At 46.9% G+C, this 27,335-nt stretch overlaps 1 protein-coding gene across 3 annotated transcripts in view; it reads left to right on the top strand.

The window, feature by feature from the left end:
* Positions 1 to 27,335, top strand: part of tacc1 (transforming, acidic coiled-coil containing protein 1) — a 155,090-nt gene that overhangs the window by 97,807 nt on the left and 29,948 nt on the right. For all 3 annotated transcript variants that reach the window (XM_078239389.1, XM_078239388.1, XM_078239386.1), the window contains one exon: positions 15,784 to 15,844. In XM_078239389.1, the coding sequence (XP_078095515.1) occupies positions 15,784 to 15,844 (61 nt within the window). The remainder of the gene's footprint in view (positions 1 to 15,783; positions 15,845 to 27,335) is intronic.

The raw sequence follows: 27,335 nt of genomic DNA, 5'->3' as shown, positions 1-27,335 counted from the left end.
TTTGATTCAAATCATGGGGGAGAAATAGATGCTGAGTAAAGCTGCAATGTCCCACCTGTCTAACCTCCATCCCAGTGAATTGTCCCTGGGTGAGCCAGTCACCTTCTCTCAAACATTCCAAAGAAATCCGTTTCAAGCTATTCATAAGCCCAGTGCAGCTACTTTCTGTGTGCCTTGTGACCGGATATCATGAAACCCAAACTAACTGCCAATCTCTCTCACCATGCAAGGAAGAAGGTGGTTCTCTGAATCTCTCAGTACCACCCCCCCCCCCCCCCCCCCCCCCCCACACACTTCACATCTCAAGAATGTAGGAAGGAAGGCTTGCAGACAATGATATCTTTGTTAACTGCTCCATGACGCCTCCTTTAAGTAAATGGTTAAGGAAAACGTGGCGGCCACTAATCTATACAAACTACGCCATCCCCTCCAGTTGGACCTGAAAACACGCACTTGTGTCCAAAGCTGGCTTATAATATAGCAAGTGTATTCTTGCTTTGATCCATTCAGTCAAGTCATAGCGCCTGGATGTGTGGCCTGATCCTGCAAGCGATGCTCAACTTGATTTCCCTTGCGCACAAAGGGACAATGTTCTAACAGAACAGAATAATGCAGAGACATTCCAGACACCTCTAGGGAAGACTTGGACATCATCCAAGGGTTATTTGTAACTTCACCTGAACCACTTGACATCTTCTGACCTCCCAAGGTTTGTCGTAGCTGTTAGCTATTCCCCGTTTGAATGATAACCCTTTTGCAAGTCGTCTTAACCAGCAAGTTATTTCCCTTAACAACAGTAGTCCTCAATCCAATATAATGAAGACCCAGTTTGGTTCTCGAATTTATTCACCATTGCACCTTTCTTTGAAGTTGAATTGACCATTTATTTTTGGTTTGGTTTGTGGGGAGAGCTTACTGAGATGGTGTTTATTGGTCATCTCTTTTGAGGGCATTAAGAATGATCCCCCAGGCAGTGTGGAATTAGTGTCACGCACAGACCAAACTGGGTAGCGGCAGCACCCTCCCTGAAGGACATTAATGAAAGGTGGAAACAAGATGCTGAGGTCAAGGGTCTGACCCTTTGATCCTCTGTCCAGAAAACCCTCTGGTTGACCAGGTAAAGTGGACAGCCAGAACTCTTGCCGCTGAATGCTGTGGTAATTGTGGGCAGGGGGAGGGGAATTCTTTCCTTGGTGATGGATGAATGGTCCATAAGAAGGCGTCATGAGCTCAGTGGTCAGGTCAGAGAGGACAACTTACATTGGAACAACACAGTGGTGGCTCTCGAGCATTCATGATCGCAAGATGCAAATGTACAGAGTCTCTTAAAACCCCAGCTTCCCATGGCCACTCAAAGTTCAAAATGACCACCCAGGTCTCAAAGCATCGCCTCCTTTCATCCTGACTTGACAACCTTGTCCAAGTTCCGACTGTTTTTGTACTTTGAGCCCTGCTTGTCGAATGTGCAGTGGATGAGTTGGCACGTGAGAGCCACCACTTAGAACTGCAGGTAAGTGAGGGGACGATCAGCAATGTCCATCATCCAGGCTTTCAACCCAGTCCGGTCACCTTGTGCAGATCTGAGGGATGCACCAATTTTCAATCCCCCGTACACTCCACCCCGATGCCAAAGCTTATGTTTCACTCGATCTAAGCAGTGTGCAGAAACATTATTGAGGATCAGGTTTGCTGACTCTTTTGCAAGTCCGCATGGGCGAACCCGTCAAAGTGTCAGCGAGATGGGGGACTGTCAGGTTAAGCTGAAGTGTCACTCCCATCATCTTTACCCTAAACCAACACAACAATTCGTCACAATGCAATGCTGAAGCTTCCTTTTGACTAATGACTGTGTTGCACTTACCAGTTCTTTGTCCGAACCTTTATTTTCCCCCTTTGTCTTTGTGAACTCTCTGATTCTCCATCTGTATGTGTGTGTCTTCCTGTCTGTCTCTCTCTCTCTCTCTCTGTCTTGTGTTTTCTGTTCACTTGTGCACCAGGACTATTGAACAAGTCAAGTTTCTCTGTTTTCTGATGTAAGTATTCGGAAACGCTTTGCATGACCACAGCCTGCTCCTTTATCTGTGCTAATTCATTGTATGCATTGTACAGTTCCTTTAGTTACCATTTGTTCAATAGCTATGACCATAAAACTGCAATGCCCCACCCTGTTAACAAGTATTACTCGGAATAATGAGACTGGCGGCAGTGTGGCTGTCGGCTACGTTCTTCAGTTGTCTCCTTTGCCTTCATATTTTTCAGTAAGAAGTCTCAACACCAGGTTAAGGTCCAACAGGTTTATGTTGGACTTTAACCTGCTTGTGAGGCTTCCTACTCTGCCCACCCCAATCCCAACGCCAGCATCTCCACTTCTTTATTTCAGGCAGGTGCAGAATTGGTGTTAGCGGGGCGGGGGGTCACTGTCCAAATCAGTAGGGAATCCAAGGCAAATCAAGAGAGGTGAGGTAATGTCCAACATGCTTTATCGATTGCTTCTATGAACAAATTGGTTTCACCTTTGTTGGCTCCACCAAGATTTCCTTCTGATGGGAGTTCTTGCTTGGTCTCTTAACCGCTGGTCACCACTCTCAGCAAGTGGGGAAAGTGGGTGGTTAGGCTGAGGAGATGGGCCACCTCTTCAGGCTGGCAGCCTGCTTCTCCATGTGGCTAGAACCTGCAGGCCATCCGCGAACAGCGGCGACCCCCTCACCAGCCTGGCAAGGCCACAAACAGGCCATCTTGGATTGTCAAATCCTTCCTCGCAGTGCAAACAGGGTAGAGGGGAATCGCAAAGCAACTGCTTTTCCAGACCGGGACGCTTTTGATGGAGGCAGTCTGGTCAAAGAAGGTGGAATTTCAGTGACAGCGTGAAGTGCTGATTGGGGAGGCCCTTTGGGAGCAAGTCAGTCGCCAGCAGTGCGTGCACGCATTACCCTGGGACACTGCAGTGATGCCATAACCCTCAGGAACCCAGGGCTATCACCTCGTATCATTGAGCGCGGGGCTAGGCATAAAATAGCAGCTGGGGAACCCAAGTGGCATTAAAAAGAAGAATTGGTGAACAAATCCACTGCAGAAACTCATTTACAACCACAGTACAGAAATTTTAGGAGTAACTTAATGAGTTGAGCCCTTTTTTTAAAAAAAATGTTTCCACTATGTCTGGGGCAATGCAGCTTTACCTTCTATTGAATTCTATATTCTATGTAGCACATCGCTGATTTTTGAAGTATCCTAAGGTATAAAATAGAACCCAAAGCACGATCCTGAGGAAATACGCAGTTGACACTGGCAGTAAACTGCCAACGCCGGTAGGAATGCAGTGTTCCCTTCCAGGAGGCGCTTTGTTCATTATTTTATGCCTTACAAACATTTTTCTGCCGCTGAATGTTGTCTCTTTTTTTTCCCAGTAAGTAGAGATTTTCTTAAAAGCTACACCAAGGTGCTGCCGTGATGTGAGCTAAAACAGTAAACCTTGCCAAAGAGATGATCACTCTTTTTGCTGACTGATTTTAATCTGTAGTCGAGTACAAAAGACAATCCCGTTCACAAAACTTGCCTTTGGAAAAACTTGTCCTGCCAGAGTTAATGACAACCAACATATGATGAAATTATTCTGAATATGAATATGCAGCAGACTGAATGTGGGACAGCTAAATGCAGGACATGGATGTGATTAGACTTATATTGCTTGTCCACTGATTATTTTACTCTGTGTGGGAACAGCTAGGAAATGGGTTCTTTTTGAAAAGCGAGGTTTTGCTCCTTCCTTGTTCCGAATTCACAAGATGGCCAGTTTCAAGAGTGTAACTTTTTTGTCCATTGATAACTTTGCCATGCCTCCCTTCCCACCCCACATCTTCAACTTTATCCCTAATAATTCCAGGAGCTGGGCCAAGAGTACTTGTCAAGGTTAGTGGCTTATTGTGGGAACAACATGAAAATGCCTTCCTTGGCTCTCCTGAGAGTTTTGCAGGATGACAACCCGTGGAGAGTAGTTAGATTATGATTTCCTGCTTTGTCCTGCTCCTTGAACTCTGTGTGTTGATGCAAATAAGTAACATAGAAAGTTGTCCAAATAGGATGTACAGTCATTTTCATTGTGCGTCCCTAGTCATAAATGACCACGTAGATGTACAGAGAATGAATGAGGGCATCGGGCGACCATGACCACCAAGCGATAAGTTTAGCATGATCTAGGATTCCCATTTATCTCGGACCAGGAGCTTGGTGCATAACTTCAAAAGATCAATAAAATGGAAGAACAACTGAAAGTAAAGAAATCGGGGTGAAGTTTCGGGAGAAGGTACATGGTTATCCGAACATAGGAATTGGGAACAGGTGGAGGCCACTCTGACCTTTGAACCTGCTTCGCCATTCACTAAAATCGTAGCCGATTGTGACCTTTCACCCCTCCCCCTCTTGCTAATCAGGAATCTATCTAGTGCTTCCTTAATAACATTCCAAGACTCTGCTTCCACTGCCTTTTGAGGAAGAAAGTTCCAAAGACATTCGACCCTCTGAGAAAACAATTTTCCCTACCCCTGTCTTTAATGAATGACTCCTTATTTTTAAACCGTGACCCCCTAGTTCTCGATTCTCTGTCCGAGAGGAAACATCCTGTTCACATCCACCCATCAATATCCCTCAGGATATTGTACGGTTTCGATCAAGTTGCCTCTTACTTTTCCAAATGCGAGCAAATGCAAACCTCACCTCTCCAACCTTTCCTCATAAGAAAGCCAACCATTCCTGGTCGAGTAAACCTTCTCTGAACCGCTTTTAATTCATTTACATTCTTCCTGAAATAAGGTGACCAGTACTCCAGATGTGATCTCCCCAGTGCCCTGCACCAATGAAGCATAACCTTCCTGCTTTCATAATGAATTTCCCTCACAAATGATAACGTTTCCTAATTACTTACTGTACCTGTGCACTAGTCTTTTATAATTCATGCACAAGGACACCCAGATCCCTCTGCACCATCATATAGATAATAAACCTTTATATTCTTCCTGCCAAAATGGACAATTTCACATTTGCCCACATTGTTTCATTCACCATATTTTTGCCCATTCACTTAATCAATCTACGTTCCTTTGTAGCTCTTTACATTCTCTTCACAAGTTACATTCCTACCTACCTTTTTGGCAAATTTAGCAACAATTCCTTCAGTCCCTTCATCCAAGTCGTTGATTTAAAGAGTAGAAGGTTGATGCCCCAGCACTGATCCCTGTGGCACACCACTCTTCACAACCTGCCAAACAGAAAAAGACCCATTGATGCCAACTCTGTTTCCTGTTAGCTGGTTCGTCTTCAATCCAAGCCGATATGTCACTCTACACCCTCGACGCCATTACCTTTTATTTTATGCAATAACAGTCCATCCATTGGTTCCCCTTTTCCCCTTTTCAAACGGGATAATGCTGAGTATCTACAGGATAAAAGTATTTCTAGAACGATGGAATCCCTACAGCGCAGAAAGAGGCCATCCGGCCCATTGAGTCGGCACCAACTTTCCGAAAGAGTGCATCCCACCCAGGCCTTCCCCTCCACCCTATCCCCGTAATCGCGCATTTACCATGGCTAACCAATCAAACCCACACACCTTTGGACACTAAGGGGCAATTTAGCATGGCCAATCCCCCTAACGTGCATATCTTTGGATACAAAGGGGCAATTTAGCATGGCCAATCCCCCTAACCTACACATCTTTGGACACGAACCAAGATCAGCAAACATGATTCAAAATGGTGTCTGAGAAGAAAACAAAACTGAGGAAGTGGTCAGTGCAAATCCTGCAGAGTAAACGGAGAAAGAACGGAAAGTAAGAAGTATATTGAGAGGTGAATCGAGGAGTGATAGGAGAGCTGGGAAAAGATGATGTACGTGGAGTTAAACATTCTCTGATTTCCATAACAGCAATGAGGCAGTCAGGTGTAAATAGGCTTGAAGAAGGATGAGCGCAAAGTAATAAATACTATTAGTGACTCTTTCCTGTATGAATTCACAGAGAAGATCAAAGTGATCTATACCCTTCAAACAAAGATATCTCAAGTAAAATGATTGACTTTATCATAAATGAGATGGAAGTGGGAGACATGCTAATTGAACTTGAGGCAAGCGCAGTAGCTCCCGAAGGACAGATTAATTTATCCCATTGCACTGAAAGGGTTTTGTGAAATATTTATTATCATCATGAAGACGTTATTGGAGAGATATGAGTGAACTATAAATAGGTTAATGTTTAACAAGAGTGACAGAACAGGCACTTGGAAATGCTGGTCCATTAGTTTTGCCTATAATCCCTGGAGAACAATTGGTTTAAGTTTAAAGTTTATCTATTAGTGCCACTAGTAGGCTTACATTAACACTGCAATGAAGTTACTGTGAAAATCCCCTAGTCGCCACACTCCGGCATCTGTTCGGGTACACTGAGGGAGAATTTAGCACCTATCCAGCATGTCTTTTGGAGTGTGGGAGGAAACCGGAGCACCCGGAGGAAACCCACGCAGACACGGGGAGAACGTGCAGACTCCGCACAGACAGTGACCCAAGCTGGGAATCGAACCCGGCTCCACGGTGCTGTGAGGCAGCAGTGCCAACCACTGTGCCGCCCATTGGACTGGTTATTGGGAGGAATCCAGATTCCTATCGTCACCCTTGATCTCTGTACTCCTTCAGCCTGCCCTCTTTGACACTGTTTTTCATCACTTCACCATTGCTGGCCATGCCTTTCACTGCTGACGTTCGAAGTTCTACAATTATCTTCCAAAATTTTGTCTCTTTGCCTCTCTCTTCTCCACGATGCTTCTGAAAACCTAACTAGCTTTAGTTCAGCTGTACTAATATCTCTTTCTGTGGCTTGGTGTCTAATTATGTTTAATCCCACTCCTCCTTGAAGTATGTTTGGTGGTGCTAAGGCGCTATATAAGTGTACACTGTTGTCGTGACAAGGCCAGTGGTCTGGTAAAGCTTAAGCGATGGTGTCTTTTTGATGTTAACACCAAGGTTTGTTTTAAATTGACTCATGGAGATTTACAGCACAAAAGGAGGCCCTTCGGTCCATCGTCTCTGTGCTGGTCATCAAGCACCAATGTATTTTAATCCCATTTCCCAGCATTTAGTCTGTCGCCTTGTGTGCTATGTTGTTTCAAATGCTCGTCTAAAAGCATCTTCAATGTTGTGAAGATTTCCCCCGCTCTACCACCCTTTCAGGCAGTGGGTGAAAAAGGTTTTCTTCAAATCCCCTGACCTTAAATCTCTGCCCCCTGGTTATTGACCCCCCTCTACTCAGGGGAAAAGGTTCTTGCTCTCTCCCCTATCTATATCTATCACAATTTCGTACACCTCAACCAGTTCGCCCCCTCAGCCTTCTCTGCTCGAAGGAAAACAACCCCAGCCTAACCAGCCTCTCTTCATAACTGGAACGCTCCGGCCCAGGCAGCATCCTGGTGAATCTCCACTGCACCCTTTCCAGTGCAGTCACATCCTTCCTATCGTGTGGTGACCAGACTGCCGCAGTACTCCAGCTGTGGCCTCACCAGCATTTTATACAGTTCTATCATAACCTTATGCCTCGAGTCACAGGCAACTATCCCAAATGCCTTGTTAACCACCCTATCCTGCTGCCTACAGCAATCTTTGGATATGCACCCTAGGGTTCCTTCAGTCCTCTGTATTTCCCGGTGTCCTACCATTCATTCTATATGTTCCTTTGCCTTGTCTTTGCCTTTTTAATCCTCCCGAAATGCAATTTGTTAATGGGTTAATTCCATTTGGCAATGTTCTGTCCATCTAAGCAGCCTGTCTATATTGTCCTGAATTGAACGGAAGTCTTTGAGGATATGGGACATAACTTGGGAATGGAAGTTACCCGATGGATAGGCATTTCCAAGTGCCTGTTTATTTAAATTTTTACTCCGTTCTTAAAGTGACAAGGCCAATGCTCGAGTGGACCAGGCAAACCCAAATCCAATTCCTGCTTACTCCACAAGCCAAATTCAGAATCCAATTCCAGGTCCCCCTGAGAGAGACAAACATGACCCAAGTTCCCAAGGTGAGGCACAGCACCCCATCTTGGGCTTGACCTGACGCTTTGATCGTAGCCAAAAGGCCAAGAGTCGATCACTCATGCATACAATCAGATTTTCACCAGTTTAGAATCATAGAATCCCAACAGTGCAGAAGGAGGCCATTCGGCCCATCGAGCCTGCACTGACCACAATCCCACCCGGGGCCCTATCCCCACATACTTACCCTGTTAATCCCCTGACATTAGGGTCAATTTAGCATGGCCAATCAAGCTAACCCACACAATCAATATTCCCAGATGGTATTCACTTAAAGCCCATGCATTGGAGCACTGGAACCAGCGAGATTTGAACTCTGGACTTGCTGTTTATGAGACAGGTGCTTTAACCAACCAAGCCACAGCATTCGTGTCATCATTTCAGAGTTGAGGCTAAATGGTCTAGTGCCTGAGGGCTCAGTGCTGGGACTGCTGCTGTTCTAATTAAACAATTGACCTCAATTCTGAAGCAGGCTGCGAAAGTGATTAGTTTTGCAGGAAATATCCAGTGAAAAGGGTTAGTGGAGGCAACCTTTCGAGATTACAGCGTGTAATTGCAGAACAATGGCAAATGGCATTCAGAGGGATGACAGATCTATCCAGCTCATGTTGAGTGGCAATCTATAAGTCGCTAGGAGTGTTGAGCTACATGGCGAACACAGTAGATTACCAATGAGGGAATGTGATGGTCAAATTGTACAGTGCTCTGGTCAGATTCGAGCTTGAATGGCGCAACCCATTCTGATCGCCAAGATACAAGACTGGGCTGGAGATAGAGAGGATGAAATGGTCTACAGTGTCAGGCGGGGTGAATGATCAATCCAAGTTTACAGAAGATGATAGCAGCGGTTCACTTCAATGAAGTTGCACTGTCAACGACCCAGAAAAAGCACACGTTTTGGCACAGATATCAACAAGCTTTTTTTAACCCAAAGAATCATAGAATCCCAACAGTGCAGAAGGAGGCCATTTGGCCCATCGAGTCTGCACCGACCACAATCCCATCCAGGTTCTATCCCCATAACCCCATGCATTTACCCGAACTAGTCCCCCGACACTGAAGGGCAATTTAGCATGGCCAATCCACCTAACCTGCGCATCTTTGGACTGTGGGAGGAAACCGGAGCACCCGGAAGGAACCCATGCAGACACGGGGAGAACGTGCAGACAGTGACCCAAGGCCGGGAATCGAACCCAGCTCCCTGGCGCTTTGAGGCAGCAGTGCTAACCACTGTGCCACCCCGTCAAGAATAATAAATTGGGGGAAGTGGTGGCAGAGTGGTATTGCCACTGTTCTCGTCATCCAGGGACCCAGGGTAATGCTCTGGCAACCTGAGTTCGAATCCCACCAATGCAGTCGGTGGAATTCAATAAAATCAATCTGGAATGAAGAATCTACTGATGACCATGAAACCATTGTCGATTGTCGGAAAAACCCATCTGGTTCATTAATGTCCTCTAGGGAAGGAAATCTGCCTTCCTTACCTGGTCTGGTCTACATGTGACTCCAGAGCCACAACAATGTGGTTGACTCTTTAGAAATGGTCTGTCCAGCCACTCCGTTCAAGGGGCAATTAGGGGTGGGCAACAAGTGCTGACCCAGCCAGCGACGCTCCCATCCCATGAAACAATAAAAATGGAATCCAGTCCCAAGCAGAGAGAGCAATGGAGGCAAAGAGGGGAATTCTCCCATCCTGCACACACCTGTTCTCCGGGAATCCTAGTGGGGGGTGGGGGGGGGGGGGGGGTGCGTGCAGACCGTGCAAAAGGTCCATTGACCTTGAGATTTTCTGGGGGGGGAGCGTGGCTGGAAAATCCTGGCCATGAACTCTGTTTCAAACCACGTTCCAATCGGATGTTAAATGTTTGTTCTCCGGGGTAGGTGATTTAAGTTGAATAGTGGATTGAGCTCCTTCTCCCCTCCCCACCACCCCTCTACCATGTTGGCTTACCTGCTGATTTGGGTAACCTTTCAACGGGGCTATTGTAAGACTCCTGTAGATCCCTCTTGTGTTGCTCTGGTTAAATTGGACACCAGTATTGTGTTGTTACTGAGTGAACAATGGGTGTTGCCCCACCTTGGTGCAGCTGCATTCTGTGTAAGATATTAAGTTCATTTTCACCCTCCCGTGACCTGCCTAATTCGCTGGAGCTTATTGCTCGCTCCACCCATTTATAGATGATTAATTGACCTAATTTTTCCGGTTTGCTGATCATTCTGGAATGTCCTGTGTTTAATCCAGAATGCCAGTCACCGTACAGATACAGTGGGTCTTGTGCGGCAATGTCAAAGGAAATTGAAAAGCCCAGTCATGGAGAAATTATTCAGTCAGATATTAGTGGGAGTTCAGGTGTTTCTCGTGTGTCAGTGCAAACTTGATGGGCCGAAGGGCCTCTTCTGCACTGTACAAGTCTATGAATGCAATTTTCCTGCATTTGTTTTTGCCGTTGTCCTGCAGGATATTTCTGAGAAATTGTCTGTGTGGAGTTTGCACGTATACCCTGTGTCTACATAGGTTTGCCCCGGTTTCCTCCCACAGGCCAAAGATGTGCCGGTGAGGTGGGTTGGCCATGCTAAATTGCTCCTCGTGTCCAAAGATGTGCAGGTCAGGTGGATTGGACACTAAGGAGCAATTTAGCATGGTCAAAGATGTGCACGCTAGGCGGATTGGCCATGCGAAATTGTCCCTCAGTGTCCCAAGGGAGCTTAGTGGGGTAAATATGTGGGATTACATGGACATGGCCTGGGTAAGATGTTCTGTTGGAGAGTTGGTGCAGACTCAATGCGGCTGAATGGCCTCCTTCTGTACTGTAGGAATACTAATTAGCAAACTATCTGACTGGAAGCGTTTTATTAAAAGGACAAAGAAAATTACAGCACAGGAACAGGCCCTTCGGCCCTCCAAACCTGCACTGACCATGCTGCCTGTCTGAAATGAAACCCCCTACCCTTCCGGGGACCGTATCCCTCTATTCCCAACCTATTCATGTATTTGTCAAGATGCCCCTTAAAACTCACTAACGTATCTGCTTCCACTACCTCCCCTCCCCCGGCAGCGAGTTCCAGGCACCCTCTGTGTAAAAACAAAAAGAACTTGCCTCATACATCTCCTTTAAACCTATGTCCCGTGTGATGAGTAATGGGGTGGAACATTGTTCCACTGTTTGCATCGTTTTTTTTTTAGAGGCATTGGAGGGGTACTCTTGCCTGGCAGCATGTCTTTTGTTTAACTCCAAGTTGGCATCTCCAGGGGCGTATGATGAGGTAGAGCTGTTTCAGGGTCCGATTTGGTCTGGAAGATGTTTCAATTGGAACGCAGAACTCAAAAGAAGGGAAATATTATCACTTCAATTCAAACTTGCCATCGCTAAGGGCGGTATAGTGGTTAGCACTGCTGCCTCACAGCACCAGGGACCCGGGTTCAATTCCAGCCTCGGGTGACTGCCTGTGTGGAGTTTGCACGTTCTCCCCGTGTCTGCGTGGGTTTCCTCCGGGTGCTCCAACACTTCCACATGGTGGATTGGCCATGCCAAATTGCCCCTTTGTGTCAGGGAGATTAGCAGCGTAAATACTTGGTATTACGGGGATAGGGCCTGGCTGGGATTGTTGTCTTGTGCAGGCCTGATGGGCCGAATGGCCTCCTTTTGCACTGTAGGGATTCTTTGATCCCCAAAATGGCCCTTTTTCCAACCAGTTGATACCAAGTTGGTGACTGGCCCACCCCCCCTGATGACACCAACTTGTATTTTCGATGGTGTCTTTAATGCAGTAAAGATTGCAAAAGATGCTTCACAGGAGAAAGCGAGCCAAAGAAAAAGACATAAGGACAGGTGGCAAGAAGCGAGAAGGAGGTTTTAAGCGATGCATTTGAGGGAGAGAGAAAGGTGGTGAGGCTTACGGAGAGAATTCCAGGGTTAAGGACCAAGGCAGTTGAAGGTCAGACCGCCAATAGAAGGGTGAAGCGTGGGGTTGCAGCAGAGACCAGTCTTGAAGGGAAACTGAGTTCTTATTGAGTTGTCGGGCAGGAGGAGATTGTGGGGGGCAGGGGGAGTGAATGAGGTGATGGAGGGATCTGAAAACCAGGATGAGAATTTCAAACAAGGTGAGGTGTTGCTGGGTCAGGAACTGCAGCAGGTCAGTGAGCACAGGAGTGACAGGTGAAGAGGACTTGGTGTGAGATTGGGTAGAAGCTACAGAGATTTGGATGAGCTAAAGTTTGAGGATGGGAGGCCAGACGGAAATTTATTGAAGTCCAGTCTCGAGGTGGGAAAAAAAACCCATTGTTGGTCAGAGTGTTTTTATCACAATGTAAGGAAAGCAGCAGTTTAGCACTGCCTCACAGCACCAGGGACCCGGGTTCCATTCCCGGCCTTGGGTCACTGTCTGTGTGGAGTCTGCACATTCTCCCCGTGTCTGCGTGGGTTTCCTCTGAGTTCTCTGGTTTCCTCCCACACTCCAAAGACGTGCGGGTTAGGTGCATTGGCTGTGCTAAATTCTCCCTCAGTGTACCCGAACAGGCAACGGGAGTTTGGCAACTAGGGGATTTTCACAGTAACTTCATTGCAGTGTTAATGTAAGACTACTTGTGACACTGATAAATAAACTTTGGAACTTCAGCTTTAGTTCAGGTGAAGAGAGCTTCATTTTTTTGAAATTCAATGTCCGCATTGGACCACTAAAAAGGGCGATTGTCTTGTTTATTCGATGTGTTGTGAGCTCAGGGGACATCACTGATCTCTGGTGGAGTAACAGAGGGACATGGGAAGAGGAGTGAACCATTTCGTCCTTCAGTGCAATCACAGCCGATCTTAAATGTGACTTCTGTTTAATGACTTCCTCAATTCACGATTAGTATCTTTGAATTGGTGTCTTTCATTGGAGATCTGTTTGTTGGAGAAAATGATTCCCAATTGATATTGTTACTTGTATTATATTTAGCAGTATTGAATACAGCATCTCTTCTCTGTTGGTAACGAACAATTCCTCTCCGTGCATCGTCCAACACTGCCTTACTCAGAGGGGCAGAGGCAGCAATTCCAAACTCTGGAGATCCAGGTCATGATTACGGACTGCTCACCCAGAACTGTGTGTCATCAATGACAGACCACTTTGTCAGACTGAAAACTTTCAGAGAAATTGTAAAAAGTAAAGTTTATTTATTAGTGTCACAAGTAAGGCTTACATTGACACTGCAATGAGTTTACTGTGAAAATCCCCTCGTGGCCACACTCCGGTGCCTGTTCGGGTACACTGAGGGAGAATTTAGCATGGCCAATGCACCTAACCAGCACGTCTTTTGGAGTGTGGGAGGAAACCGGAGCACCCGGAGGAAACACACGGAGAGAACGTGCAGACTCCGCACAGACAGTGACCCGAGGCCAGGATTTGAACCCGGGTCCCTGGCGCTGTGAGGCAGCAGTGCTAACCACTGTGCCGCCCCGTGGTTGGACGATATTTCTAACCTTGAATTTGTGCATTTCTCCTCCTCCCCTTCATTTACAAACATTTAACAGAAAAAGAATACATTTTGGAGGGGGAAGATTGGGTGTAGCCCAATTCACTGGCTAAGTTCTTCCAAACCCCTCACATACACACTTCCTCATTTGAGGTTCCGTAGGGATGTGGAGCGGAAATTAATCTTCTGTCTTGCTTAACTTTAGTGGGGGAGGAAAAAATACAAAAGCACCTTTTTATTCCCGTGTCTTTTCACTATTTAAACAGCAGATTTCCACTGGAGACAGGAATTTTACATTAAAATCGGTGAGGCATTCTGCTGGAACAACTGAAGGGATAGCCACATGACCAGCAGAATTAACTAGGGTAGGTCATCAACAAAGTAATAGTGGTGGTGGAAAGCTGGGACAGCTCTAAGGACAGGACTCGTTGAAGGTTCTAGAACCAGGTGCCATAATCTAAAAATTAGGGCCAAGCCTTTCAGGAGAGATTTTAGAAAACACTTCTACACACAGAGGGTGGGTGAGGTTTAGAACTCTCTTCCTCAAACGGCGGTGGATGCTGGTTCAAGTCTGAGGGATCTGGGCCGAGGGCAGGTACATGGAGTTAGGTCACAGGTCAGCCATGATCTTATTGAATAGCAGAATGGGCTTGAGGGGCTGAATGGCCTACTCCTGTTCCTACGACAGTCACATGGGCCAGGAGAATTAATTAGGGTAGGCCACCGGTGAAGGGACATTGGTGGAAACCTGGGACATGAGACATTCAGCCTGTAACTAGCCTTAGAGTATTTGCAGAACAGAAACAGGCCAGTCATTGGTTCCAAGGGGGTCAGTGCCAGTGTTCACGCTCCATTGGAACGTCCTCTGGTTTCACTTCATCTGACGTATCCTTCCGTTTCTTTTCTAACGCAGCCCAGAATCACCACATCCACAGTATTGAATGAGGCTGTTTGGCCCATTGTGCCTCTGACTGCTCTTTGAAAGATTTTCCCAATTCATTCCCATGCACCATTCCCAATTCTTCCTCCATAAACCCTGCAAGTTAGTGTCTTTCCAACGGCCTCTTGGAAGTTCCCTTGGGACACAGTTTGACAGCCCCTCCATCCAGCAGGATTTTCCAGTCCTGCCAAGTCGATGGACCTTTGAACGGCTCGCCATGTTTTCCAGCCCCACTCCCACCCCAGGATTATAACATTCCATTTCTGGTTCCGATCCTCACCCTTTTGTGTGAAGAGATTTCTCCTCCTCCTGCCTCATTCCCTTTGGCCGATTTATTCCCAATCTTTGACCTCTGATTCCTGACCTATTCGCTCTTGGTGCAGATTCAGCCATTTATTTTCCCCACTGCAGCATCCTCCTCGAGGCTAAATATTTCACATCATGTAGATCTTGACAAAAGTCAACTGTGTTTGTCGGAGTCGATGAAAGAGATGTTGGGAAGGTGTGCGATCATGTTTTGTGACATTAAATGGTGCCTTTGTGATGATGGGTTCAATCTCTGAATGTCTTCAACTTTTGCCTCGCTCGCAGAATGCGTGTGGCTCGCTTTGCAGTGGGGCGGCACAGTGGTTAGCACTGCTGCCTCGCAGTGCCAGGGACCCGGGTTCGATTCAGTGCTTAGGCCACTGTCTGTGTGGAGTCTGCACATTCTCCCCGTGTCCGCATGGGTTCCCTCTGGGTGCTCCGCTTTCATCCCACAGTCCGGAAGACATGCCGGTTAGGTGCATCGGCCATGCTAAATTCTCAGTGTACCCGAACAGGTGCCGGAGTGTGGCGACTAGGGGATTTTCACCATGATTGAAAATAATAGGTTCCCCAAACATGAGAGCACCACAAAATGTTCCACACGGCCCTTGTCCTGCCTTCAACTCAGTCAGCACAAAGGGACAGTTTCTCTGTTGGGTAAAGGGTGGTTGTGTGTAAATTGTGTTCACAGAATCGATCTGTGTGTGTGTGTAACATTAGCGAATGGGAGGCTGGAACTGTGCTGGCATGCAATGAAATTCAAGTGCCCTTTTGTATTTCAAATTAATATCTTTCATTTCATGCAAATTCTTTCTCTTGTTCCTTATTTTTGTCTCAGCCCTTGGATTGCCCACTGCTGCTGCATGCGCTTTAGCTCCTTCAGTTAATGAAACCTAGGTCAGATAAAATCTTGTGTTCGATGTGAAATGATGTGATTTGACTATTTTCATGGATTTTTTTTCCCCCTCTCTCTTTCTCTCTCTTTCTTTCCCCCTCCCTTTCTCTCTGTAAAGGAATGCTTGCCGAGTGAAGAAATACGAAAACCAATCTCTGGTGTTGGATGTTTGCCAACAGGTAAATTTACTGTGTTGTTTAGTTCAATGAGATCCGGCTCCCCCACCCCCCCACCACCTCGTCCTTCTAAACTCCATCGAGTACAGACCCAGAGTCCTCAAATACTACTCGTACGTCAAGCCTTTCATTCCCGGGCTGGGTCATCATTGGGTTAGTTTGCAACTCAATGAGTTGGGGTGGGGTAGGGTAAGGAGGAAAGGTTGAAGGTTTTGGCGCTACTTCTTTTCGTACCTCAATCACATTATTCTGACCACTCCTTCGATGCGCACCGTCTGAAAACTCTACTGGGTTGATAAAAACTGCATCGACATCATGCCTTGAGCAAGCTGAAACAAATTATAGTTCCTGTTGCAATGATGGAAAACTTATCAGAACATTTGTTCCACAGACAGTAATTTTGTTGTTCTAGCGATACGGGGAACATAAAGGAGGTTACAAAAGGTAAATAGGTTAGGTGAGTTGGCAGAGATCTGACACTAGGAAAATGTTAAACGGCGGCCCATTTGGGCAGGAAGAATAAAGAAGAAGCCTGTTGTCTAAATGGCCGCAGAGCTCTGAGATGCAGAGGGATCTGGGCATCCTCATGCATGAATCACAAAAGGTGAGTATGCAGGTACAGCACGTCATACGCAAAGCTAATACAATGTTATTTATTGCAAGGAGAATTGATTACAAAAGTAGGGAGGTTATTCTTCAGTTGTACAGTGCAATATTGGGACCACATCTGGAGTATTTTGTCAAGTATTGGTCTCCTTATTTAAGGATGATGGAAATTCATTCGAAGCAGTTCAGAGAAGTGGAATGGGTGTGTTGTCTTATGAGGACAAGGTTGGAGAGTGAGGTTTGTATCTGCTCAAGCTTAGAGAAGTAGGCGTAGAAGTAGACCTAGGTCCCTGTTTAAAAATAAAGGGTTACTCATTTTAAGACAAAGATGAGCAATTGAGGGTTGGTGCTCTCTTCCTCAAAAGGCAGTGGAAGTGAGAGTCTCTGAATATTTTTAAGGCAGAGCTAGATAGATCTTTTATTGACAACGGGGGTGAAAGGTTATCGGGGTAGGCAGGAATGTGGGGTTGAGGTTACAATCTGATCAGCCCTGATCTTATTGAATGGCAGAGCAGACTTGAGGGGCCGAGCGGCTCCTAATTCGTACGTTCGCCCGAGATCAGTGAGAAATCCTTTACTGATCATCGAAGGGGTGCCTTGGGATCTCTTATTTCAGAAGAGAGCAGGTAGAGTTTTATATCTGCTGTAAAGACAGTGCCTCTGGCAACGCAGTGTGAAGACGGTGCCTCTGGCAACGCAGTGTGAAGACGGTGCCTCTGGCAACGCAGTGTGAAGACGGTGCCTCTGGCAACGCAGTGTGAAGACGGTGCCTCTGGCAACGCAGTGTGAAGACGGTGCCTCTGGCAACGCAGTGTGAAGACGGTGCCTCTGGCAACGCAGTGTGAAGACAGTGCCTCTGGCAACGCAGTGTAAAGACAGTGCCTCTGGCAACGCAGTGTGAAGACGGTGCCTCTGGCAACGCAGTGTGAAGACAGTGCCTCTGGCAACGCAGTGTAAAGACAGTGCCTCTGGCAACGCAGTGTAAAGACAGTGCCTCTGGCAACGCAGTGTAAAGACAGTGCCTCTGGCAACGCAGTGTGAAGACAGTGCCTCTGGCAACGCAGTGTGAAGACAGTGCCTCTGGCAACGCAGTGTAAAGACAGTGCCTCTGGCAACGCAGTGTAAAGACAGTGCCTCTGGCAACGCAGTGTGAAGACAGTGCCTCTGGCAACGCAGTGTGAAGACAGTGCCTCTGGCAATGCAGTGTGAAGACAGTGCCTCTGGCAACGCAGTGTGAAGACAGTGCCTCTGGCAACGCAGTGTGAAGACAGTGCCTCTGGCAACGCAGTGTGAAGACAGTGCCTCTGGCAACGCAGTGTGAAGACAGTGCCTCTGGCAACGCAGTGTGAAGACAGTGCCTCTGGCAACGCAGTGTGAAGACAGTGCCTCTGGCAACGCAGTGTGAAGACAGTGCCTCTGGCAACGCAGTGCTCCCACAGTTCAATGTTGAAGTGACTGCCCAAATTGGATAGAAACATAAAAACTAGAAGCAGGAGGAGGCCGTTTGGCCCTTCGAGCCTGTTCCGCCATTCATTTTGATCATGGTTGAGCATCCAACTCAATAGCCTGATCCACCGATATCCTTTAATTCGCCCCATATATATATATATAAAATCTCCTTGAAAGCATACAATGTTTTGGCTTCAACTATTTTTCTGTGGTAGCAAATTCCACAGTCTCACCAGTCTGGGTGAAGACATTTCTCCAAATCTCTGTCCTAAACAGTCGACCCCATATCCTCGCAATGTGACCCTTGGTTCTGGACACTCTCACCATGGGGATGTCCTTCCTGCATCCACCCTGTTAGAATTTTATAGGTTTCTGGGATTCTCCCTCTTTCTGAACTCCAGCGAATATGTCCCTCACTCACAGTCTTGATCTTTCCTCGTACGTCAGTCCTCGCACAATGATGTGCTCGAGACGCTGGAAATGGGGATTGAAGCCACGAGCGATTGAATGTGCTGCTGCTGTCTCGAGCCCCCCTGTTCCTATCAGTGTGTTTACTGATGCACTGAAACAGCCAGTCACAATATGATTCCATTCTGCTGACAGTCACATCTTCCAGCACAGCTTGGTAAACTAATCTGGAATGAAAGATTGCATGTGTTGTGCCATCGCGGCAACATTGCAGCAGAGTTTTGAAGATAAGTTGAGGATTGAGTTATTTAAAAGCAGCAACAGTCCCTGATTGACTTGAGAATGACTGCCCCTTACCCTTGCTGCTTTGATATGTTCTCCTTCTCCACCTAGCAACGGGAACACACAATCTGCTCTGTTCAATGGTCTCTCCGAGGGCAACATGAACTCTTGAACCAGCTCTTTGGTCTAAAGTTTGGGCTGGTTCTAATACTTGACCATCTAATCACTTGAACTTCCTGCAATGTTTCTCCTCTGGTGCTCAGTGCATTGGTGTCAGGTTAGGGTGTGTGTGAATATCCACGGTGTTTAAAGAGACAGTATCATCTTGGTAGCTTCACCCGGTGTTTGCCAACTATTGTGACCCAGTTCATGTCGTAAAAGGTCTCCGAAGCATTGGCAGTCACCAACCTGCATTTACGCGACGCTTTGGTGTAGCGAAGATGTCACACAAGCATTATCGGACCAAAAAACGTGAGGCCAAACCACAAAATAAACACTGGGAGAGTTTGGTCAAAGTTCAAGGCAAGTCTTCAGAGCAGGAGACGGGTGGAAAGGTTTAAGAAGGGAGTGCAAGAGCTGAGGACTGGCTCACCTGAAGACCCAGTGGAGAGGCACGACCAAAACTCTTCATCCGAAACAGTACCGGCTTGATCCTTATCCATTTGAAGTCAAATACTTGTCCCAACCCAAACCTTAGGCTGAAGGCTGACAGAACAAACCCAAACCAACAGCAGAGGATTGTATCTGGGGCTTTTGGTCAAGTTGATATGAAGCAGGATAGAGAGGTCAGTGGATCCCAGAGGTGGCAGGGTGGAGTCGGGTACAGGTTTCTGAGCGACACGGATTGCAATCATCACATGCATTCCAGTTATTCCCGTGGCCCTCGCTGTAAACAGGGTGCCACCAACTTGCTGAATTCTTGGAACCCACGCTCTGATTCCCATTGTGGAGAGATTTGGCACCTGGCCATGTGGTCTTATCTGGCAGCGCAGGGACTGGGGTGGGGCATTGATGGGCAACCCGGACGGAGAATCTCCAAACTCCTTTCTCCAGCTGAAATGAAGACCATAGAGGCATCGAGATATACAGCACAGAAACAGGCCCTTCAGCCCAACTCGTCCATGCTGACCAGGTTTCCTAAACTGAACTAGTCCCATTTGCCTGCGTTTTGTCCCTATCCCTCTAAACCTTTCCCATCCATGTACCTGTCCAAATGTCTTTCAAATGTTGTAATGGAACCCGCCTCTACCACCATCTCTGGCAGCTCATTCCACACACGCAACACCCTCTGTGTGGAAAAAGTTGTCCCTCAGGTTCCTTATAAATCTTTCCCCTCTTATACCCTCTGGTTTTGGACTCCCCTACCCTGGGGAAAAGACCTTGGCTGTTCACCCTATCAATGCCCCTCACTATTTTATAAACCTCTATCAGGTTGCCCCTCATCCCCCAACGACATTGTGTGGCCACCAGTCGGTGAACACAACAAGGGAAAGGACAGAGAGGAGCCAGGTCGCTGAAAGCAGACAAGGCTGCACTACTGAGTACACAGCGAGGTCAATCGATTCATTGTCAACTGAAAATAACATGCCCACGTCACAAGCTGCCTACACAGGAATGAGTCTTCGGAATGTCACAGCCAGTTTGGGAATACGCCCCTCTTCATGAGGGCAGCTTCGACTGAAAGCACAGTTTGGTTTGGAGCCGCAGAATTTGGTTTCCGTACCTACGGTTTGGTTTTTCCAAGTGGGAAAACCTTTCTCTTGTCCATGAACAGCAACTTTCATGTATCTGGCTCCTTTGACATGGTAAAACATCCCAAGATGCTCTGCGGGAGAGTTATCGAACCAAGTTTGACACTGAATCACATAAGGAGATATTGGGAGAGGTGGCCAAATGCTTGTTAATGGTTTTTCAGGAGTTATTGAAGAAACAGAGCGAGGTGGACAGATCTGGGGAGGAAACTCAAGTGTTTCGAGTCTGTGCGTCAGTAGGTATGGCCCCCGATGGTAGAGCAATTGAAATCCTAAGTTGTTGGTACTTGAGGAGTGCAGGGTCTTGGAGGGTTCAAGAGAGATCGGGGTGAGCCGGAGGCCTTTGAACATGAAGATGAGAATTGAGGCATGACAGGAGTGTATAAGGTGGAGTGAGAAAGCGATGAACACTTGGGATTCCTTTCTGCACGCAGTTGTTTTGTTAAAATGGCAGCAGTGCTCTTTATGGATCGCAACTGCTTACTCCTCAGATACTCAAATTCACCAATCCCACACTCGGAGTATTTTAGAACGAGAACATAGGAATTAGGAGCAGAAGTTGGCAAATTCAGCCCTTTGAGCCTGTTCTGCCATTCAATCAGATCATGGCTGATCTCTCCTGGTCTCACATCCACCTCCCCACCGATTCCCCAAATCCCTTTAACCCTCTTTTTATCAGAAATATCTATCTCCCTCTTGAAACCATTCAATGATTCAGACTCCCCCGCGCGATGGGGCAGCGAGTTCCACAAATTCACCGCCCTCTGTGAGAAGTAGCTCCTCCTCATCTCAGTTTTAAATCTATCGCCTCTCAACCTATACCTGTAACCCCTTGTTCTAGATTGCCTCACAAGGGGAAACATTGAGTCGCCATTTACTCTATCAATCCCTTTTAGTATTTTATATCCCTCGATCAGATCCCCTCTCATCCTTCTAAACTCCAGCGAGTATAAACCCAAACTGTTTAATCTCTCCTCATACGTCAACCCTTTCATCCCCGGAATCAACCTGGTGAACCCCCTCTGAACTGCCTCCAATGTCACCACATCTCTCCTCAAATAAGGAGACCAAAGCTGGACACAACACTCCAGATGTGGTCTCACCAACACCCTGTACAATTGCAACAAGACTTCTCTACTCTTATACTCCAGTCCCTTTGTAATAAATTGCCAACATCCTTTTTTATTACATGCTGCCACCTGCACGCTGACTTTCTACGATTCGTAAACAAAGACACCCAGATCCCTCTGCCCAGACACATGTTGAAAACGCCAGTTCTCCGACCCACATTCCCGCCGGGAATGCGGAATGGCTGAATACACATTGAAGAAACAGAATTAAGGTTTAATGTTTGTGTGATGTGGAGGATCCTAGTTTTATTCGGGCTAGGTTTTTTTAAAATTAAAGTTTTCTGTATCAACACAGTTGTCCTACATTTAAAACAAGCCCGTGTGCCCCTCAACCAGTATCAGCGAAATGGTTTGCCGAGCGCAGCTTTTCAAGTACAATTGAACTTGGTGAAAGCCTTCAAAAATTGACTTTTTAATCTGGAGATTAAAACTTCAATCGCACCGGATGCAGGGAAGTGATAAGGACAAGAGCTTGATTGTGTGGCATTGTCTTGGAGTGGGACTCAACTCAAGATCCTTGCGAGTGCAAACATTGGAGAGAGAGAGAGCGCCAGCCAGAAAGTCCTGCGCAAGTTGTATCTTTCTGCAACTTCACTGACATGCCAAGAATACAAATAAGATGTGATGGCTGGGAGAGAGTTACGTCCATGTACCGAGTTGCAATCACAGACATGGAAAGGTTTACACTTCATTCCGTGCCCAGAGAGGCAGCTGCAGTCTTGACTTTGCTCCCAATCACTTTGAATGTGAGCTGCCAGGGTGTTGCTTTTTTTTTAAAAAAAACTGCTCCATTGCCATTTTCTGCTCCTGCTGCTTGTTGTTGTCGGGGAGATTTTCCACACGGCTTCATAACTCTCGCTGTTAGGAACATGTGTCGGCTGCACTTGCTGGTGCTGGAAACACAGCAGAGCCCAGCTGGGGTGAGGTACCGTGAAGCTGTTGCACTTTTGGTTAATTTACAGAAAGAAGACACTCGAGCATTGTAGTTTAAAAGGTATAAAGTATATGCAGTGATAGGGTAGTGTTTGTACGAAATACGAAGGGACGTTTTGCAACATGGATTGGTATCTGGTTCAGTTGTGGGGAGCAAGGGGATTAATAAAGGGGCGAAAGCACTTGTAGGGAAAAAAACACAAAGTATTTACCACATAATAATATAGCATAGGGCGGCACAGTGGTTAGCACTGCTGCCTCACAGCGCCAGAGACCCGGGTTCAATTCCCGGCTTGGGTCACTGTTGGTGTGGAGTTTGTACGTTCTTCCCGTGGGTTTCCTCCGAGTGCTCCGGTTTCCTCCCACAGTCCAAAGACGTGCGGGTGAGGTGGTTAACCATGCTAAATTGCCTCTTAGTGTCAGGGGGACTAGCTGGGGTAAATGCATTCGGTTATGGGGATAGGGCCTGGGTGGGATTGTGGTCGGTGCAGACTCGATGGGCCGAATGACCTCCTCTTGCCCTGTAGAATTCTATATTAATGACCCCTGTGCTATGTAGATAGAAAGGCTCTCCTATGATATTTTCTAATGACTAAACTCCCTGCAAAATAATTACATGGATCGCACATCTTCCATAGCAATATAAATTGGAGTGGAGAATTTATTTTTGCACACACAGGAATGTCACACCCAGTAATGCAAAACATATTATTCCTCACCATGTTAAACGCCCCTCTCAAGTAACCTCAGAATCTTGTTTATGCCAATGAAAAGACAGCTTCAGTGTTTTAACTCTTCCTGCTTCGTTTGTATTGCCTCGAACCCAGCGAATCTCTGCTGTACTCATTCTCTCTCGCCTCTGTGGATTCCCTGAAGGCCCAAACTGCACGCCATTTAAAAAAAAAGTTCTTTGATGGGATGTGGACGTCGCTGGCTGGGCCAGCATTTGTTGTCCGTCCCTAATTGCCGTTCAACTGAGTGACATGCTTGGCCATTCCAGAAGGCATTTAAGAGTCAACCACATTGCTGTGGGTCATGTAGACCAGGGAAGGACGGCAGATTTCCTTCCTTAAGGGGCATTAGTGAATCGGAAGTGAACTTGAGGCCAAAACATTGTCTGATTTCAAGAAGAAATTAGATATAGCTCTTGGGGCTAAAGGGATATGGGGGGGGGGAATCAGGATATTGAATTTGATGATCAGCCATGATCAGAATGGATGGTGGACTAGGCTCGAAGGGCTGAATGGCCTTCTCCTGCTTCTAGTTTCTATGGAGATGAGTTTTTACAACGACCGGCAGTGGTTTCATTGTCATCAGTCGACTTTTAATTCCAGAGTTTTATTAGATCACCATCTGCCTTGGTGGGATTCGAATCCGGGTCCCCACAACATTACGCTGAGTTTCTGGAATACTAGTCTAGCCAGCACGCCACTGCCTCCCCCATATTCCAGCTGTGGGCCTGGGAAGAGTTTACAAAGACTGACCGTTAGATTCCAGCTTCTAACTTCTGCACCTCTTGCAGTAAGACTCACAGGCTTGATGTGCCTGCGGTTCTCTTTTTGATTTCTTGCAAAGCCAATGCCTCCACACGCTCGTGCACGTGACCCAGATTTTCCCCGGACAAAGTGCACAATTGTAAGCTGAAAAGTACCAACTGACGTGGAATTCCATCTGACACTTTTTTACCTATTCCAGCCTCTCATCAGTATCCCCTGTTCCCTTGCACCTCCACTCCCGTCGACAGACTTGGCAAGCAGTGTGCAATGTGCAAGGCCTTGTGTGAGGCAACAGATCCCGATGGGACAGCGCTGCCATTCTGAGGGAATGGGAGTTACGAGTCCAATTTGCTGCCCTCCCTTCACCTCTATCTTCTGCAACAGTCTCCGAGCGTAGTACCTTGTTATAGAGCCCCTGCAGTGCAGAAGGAGGCCATTCGGCCCATCGAGTCTGCACTGACTCTTACCCAGACTGTAACCCTCACATATTTACCCCGCTAGCCTATATCTTGGGACGCTAAGGGGCAATTGAGCATAGCCAATCAACCTAACCTGCACATCACTGGGAGGAAACCGGAGCACCCGGAGGAAACCCACGCAGACACGGGGAGAACGTGCAAACTCCACACGGACAGTCATCCGAGACCGGAATGCCAAAGGCATCCGATACATCGTCTGCATCTATTGTCAGCTCCTGGAGAGCTATCGTCTTCCTTTCTGAAATCCACATTGGCAGCCACTGGATATTTTCTAGGTATTCATTAATTTCCCGTTTTAATGAATGATTACCAACCTTAGCTCTGTCTAGCTGTTGAAAATATGTTATTATGGGCGGCACGGTGGCGCAGTGGTTAGCAGTGCTGCCTCACAGCGCCAAGGAGCCGGGTTCGATTCCCAACTTGGATCACTGTCTGTGTGGAGTCTGCACGTTCTCCCCGTGTCTGCGTGGGTTTCCTCCCGGGAGCTCCGATTTCCTCCCAAAGATGTACAGGTTGGGTGCATTGACCGTGCTAAATTGCGTCTTAGTGCCCCAGGATATGTAGGTTAGAGGGATTAGTGAGGTAAATATGTGGGGTTACAGGGATAGGGCCGAGGTGACATTGTTGCCGGTGCAGACTCAATGGGCCGAATGGCCGCCTTCTGCACTTTGGAGTTTTGATGTTAAATACACTGACTGTCAACTGTCAATAGAAACCCAAAGTATAATTTCTCGGGCTGCAGATGTTAGTTTTTCCTCTTCCCTCCCTCTCCCCAGGGATCCCAGAATGTATCCCAACATAAATTGGAGCAAAAGTAGGTTCTTTGACCTTTCAATCTGGTCCACCATTTAACACCATTGCTGATCTTTTTTTATTTATTCCTGGGACATGGGCGTCGCTGGTTGGCCAGCATTTATTGCCCATCCTTAGTTGCCCTTGGAGGGCAGTTGAGAGTCAACCACATTGCGGTGGCTCTGGAGCCACATGTAGGCCAGACCGGGTAAGGACGGCAGATTTCCTTCCCTAAAGGACGTTGGTGAACCAGATGGGTTTTTCCGACAATGGTTTCACGGTCATCAGTAGATTCTTAATTCCAGCTTTTCTTTTTGTTGAATTCAAATTCCACCATCTGCCGTGGCGGGATTCGAACCCGGGTCCCCAGAATATTAGCTGAGTTTCTGGATGAATAATCTAGCGATGATACCACTAGGCCATCACCTCTCCATATTTACCTGTGTGTCCAAAGATCCATTGGAAAGACTTCAGTACAGTAGAGAATTCCCCAGTTCCACGACCCTTTGAGTGCAGAGATATCTCCTCATTGAGTCCTGGGACTCTGACTCATAGTTCCTGACATCCTCCCGGCAGCGGCTCTCAGCTCCTGAAGAATCCATTGCTCAGGTCTGGTCAGGGTCTCAGCATTTTGTCCCCTTTTTAGCTGAATTAACTTCTTTAGTCATTTATGGTACCATTTTATTAACCATTTCAGGGCTTGCTCCTCTGCACCATGTTTCTCCTTTGTAAACACTTTGTCTATCGGAATGGCCTTGTCCAGTTTTTAAGCTTGTCTTCAGATGTCCAGTATTGAGGGAGCGGTCAGTTGAGGCAGCATTGTTGCGATGAGCAGTCAGAGAGGTGAATGAATAGTAACTGATGCTAAGCTTCCATGAGACTGGCCCAAGGAGGGGTACAGAGAGGTTGATGTAGGGCATTTCCATCCCGTTCCTCCCCACACGTTGACTCGATTTTTAGAAGTAAATTCCGCACACAAGTTATAGTAAACAAAGAAAATTACAGCACAGGAACAGGCCCTTCGGCCCTCCAAGCCTGCACCGACCGTGCTGCCCGGCTGAACTAAAACCCCCTACCCTTCCGGGGACCGTATCCCTCTATTACCATCCTATTCATATATTTGTCAAGACGCCCCTTAAAAGTCACTACCGTATCTGCTTCCACTGCCTCCCCCGGCAGCAAGTTCCAGGCACCCACTGCCCTCTGTGTAAAAATTTGCCTCGTACATTTCCTTTAAACTTTGCCCCTCGCACCTTAAACCTGTGCCCCCTAGTAATTGACTCTTCCACCCTGGGAAAAAGCTTCTGACTATCCACTCTGTCCATGCCTCTCATAATCTTGTAGACTTCTATCAGGTCTCCCCTCAACCTCCGTCGTTCCAGTGAGAACAAACCAAGTTTCTCCAACCTCTCCTCTTGGCTAATGCCCTCCATTCCTGGCAACATCCTGGTAAATCTTTTCTGTACCCTGTCCAAAGCCTCCACATCCTTCTGGTAGTGTGGCGACCAGAATTGAACACTATATTCCAAGTGCGGCCTAACTAAGGTTCTATAAAGCGGCAACATGATTTGCCAATTTTTAAACTCAATACCCCGGCCGATGAAGGCAAGCATGCCATATGCCTTCTTGACTACCTTCTCCACCTGCATTGCCACTTTCAATGACCTGTGTACCTGTACACCCAGATCCCTTTGCCTATCAATACTCTTGAGTATTGTATACTCTTCTGCCATTTACTGTACATTATCTTACCTGTATTAGACCTTCCAAAATGCATTACCTCACATTTGTCCGGATTAAACTCCATCTCTCCGCCCAAGTCTCCAACCGATCTATGTCCTGCTGTATCCTCTGATGGTCCTCATCGCTTTCCGCAAATCCACCCACCTTTGTGTCGTCCGCAAACTTACTAATCAAACCAGTTACATTTTCCTCCAAATCGTTTATATATAATAAATAATGAAGGATTGCCCTGAAAAGGACTGGGTCAGATTGGTCATCGAGGCACGAGTGAATTGGGCTATTGACAATTTATTTCACTTTTCCATTTGAAAACTGCAATGCAGAGCAAATCTCTCTCTCTGCGGTGAAACTGCCCACAGATACATCTCGGGAGTATACAATCGTCAGTGCACAAAGTTAGAAAAGGCTTGGGAGAGAAAAATTCC

The sequence above is a fragment of the Mustelus asterias genome, chromosome 22 (assembly GCF_964213995.1).
Source record: "Mustelus asterias chromosome 22, sMusAst1.hap1.1, whole genome shotgun sequence".
NCBI classification, from domain to species: Eukaryota; Metazoa; Chordata; class Chondrichthyes; order Carcharhiniformes; family Triakidae; genus Mustelus; species Mustelus asterias.
The sequence above is the reverse complement of the archived record's forward strand: the minus strand, read 5'-3'. Positions and strand labels throughout refer to the sequence as shown.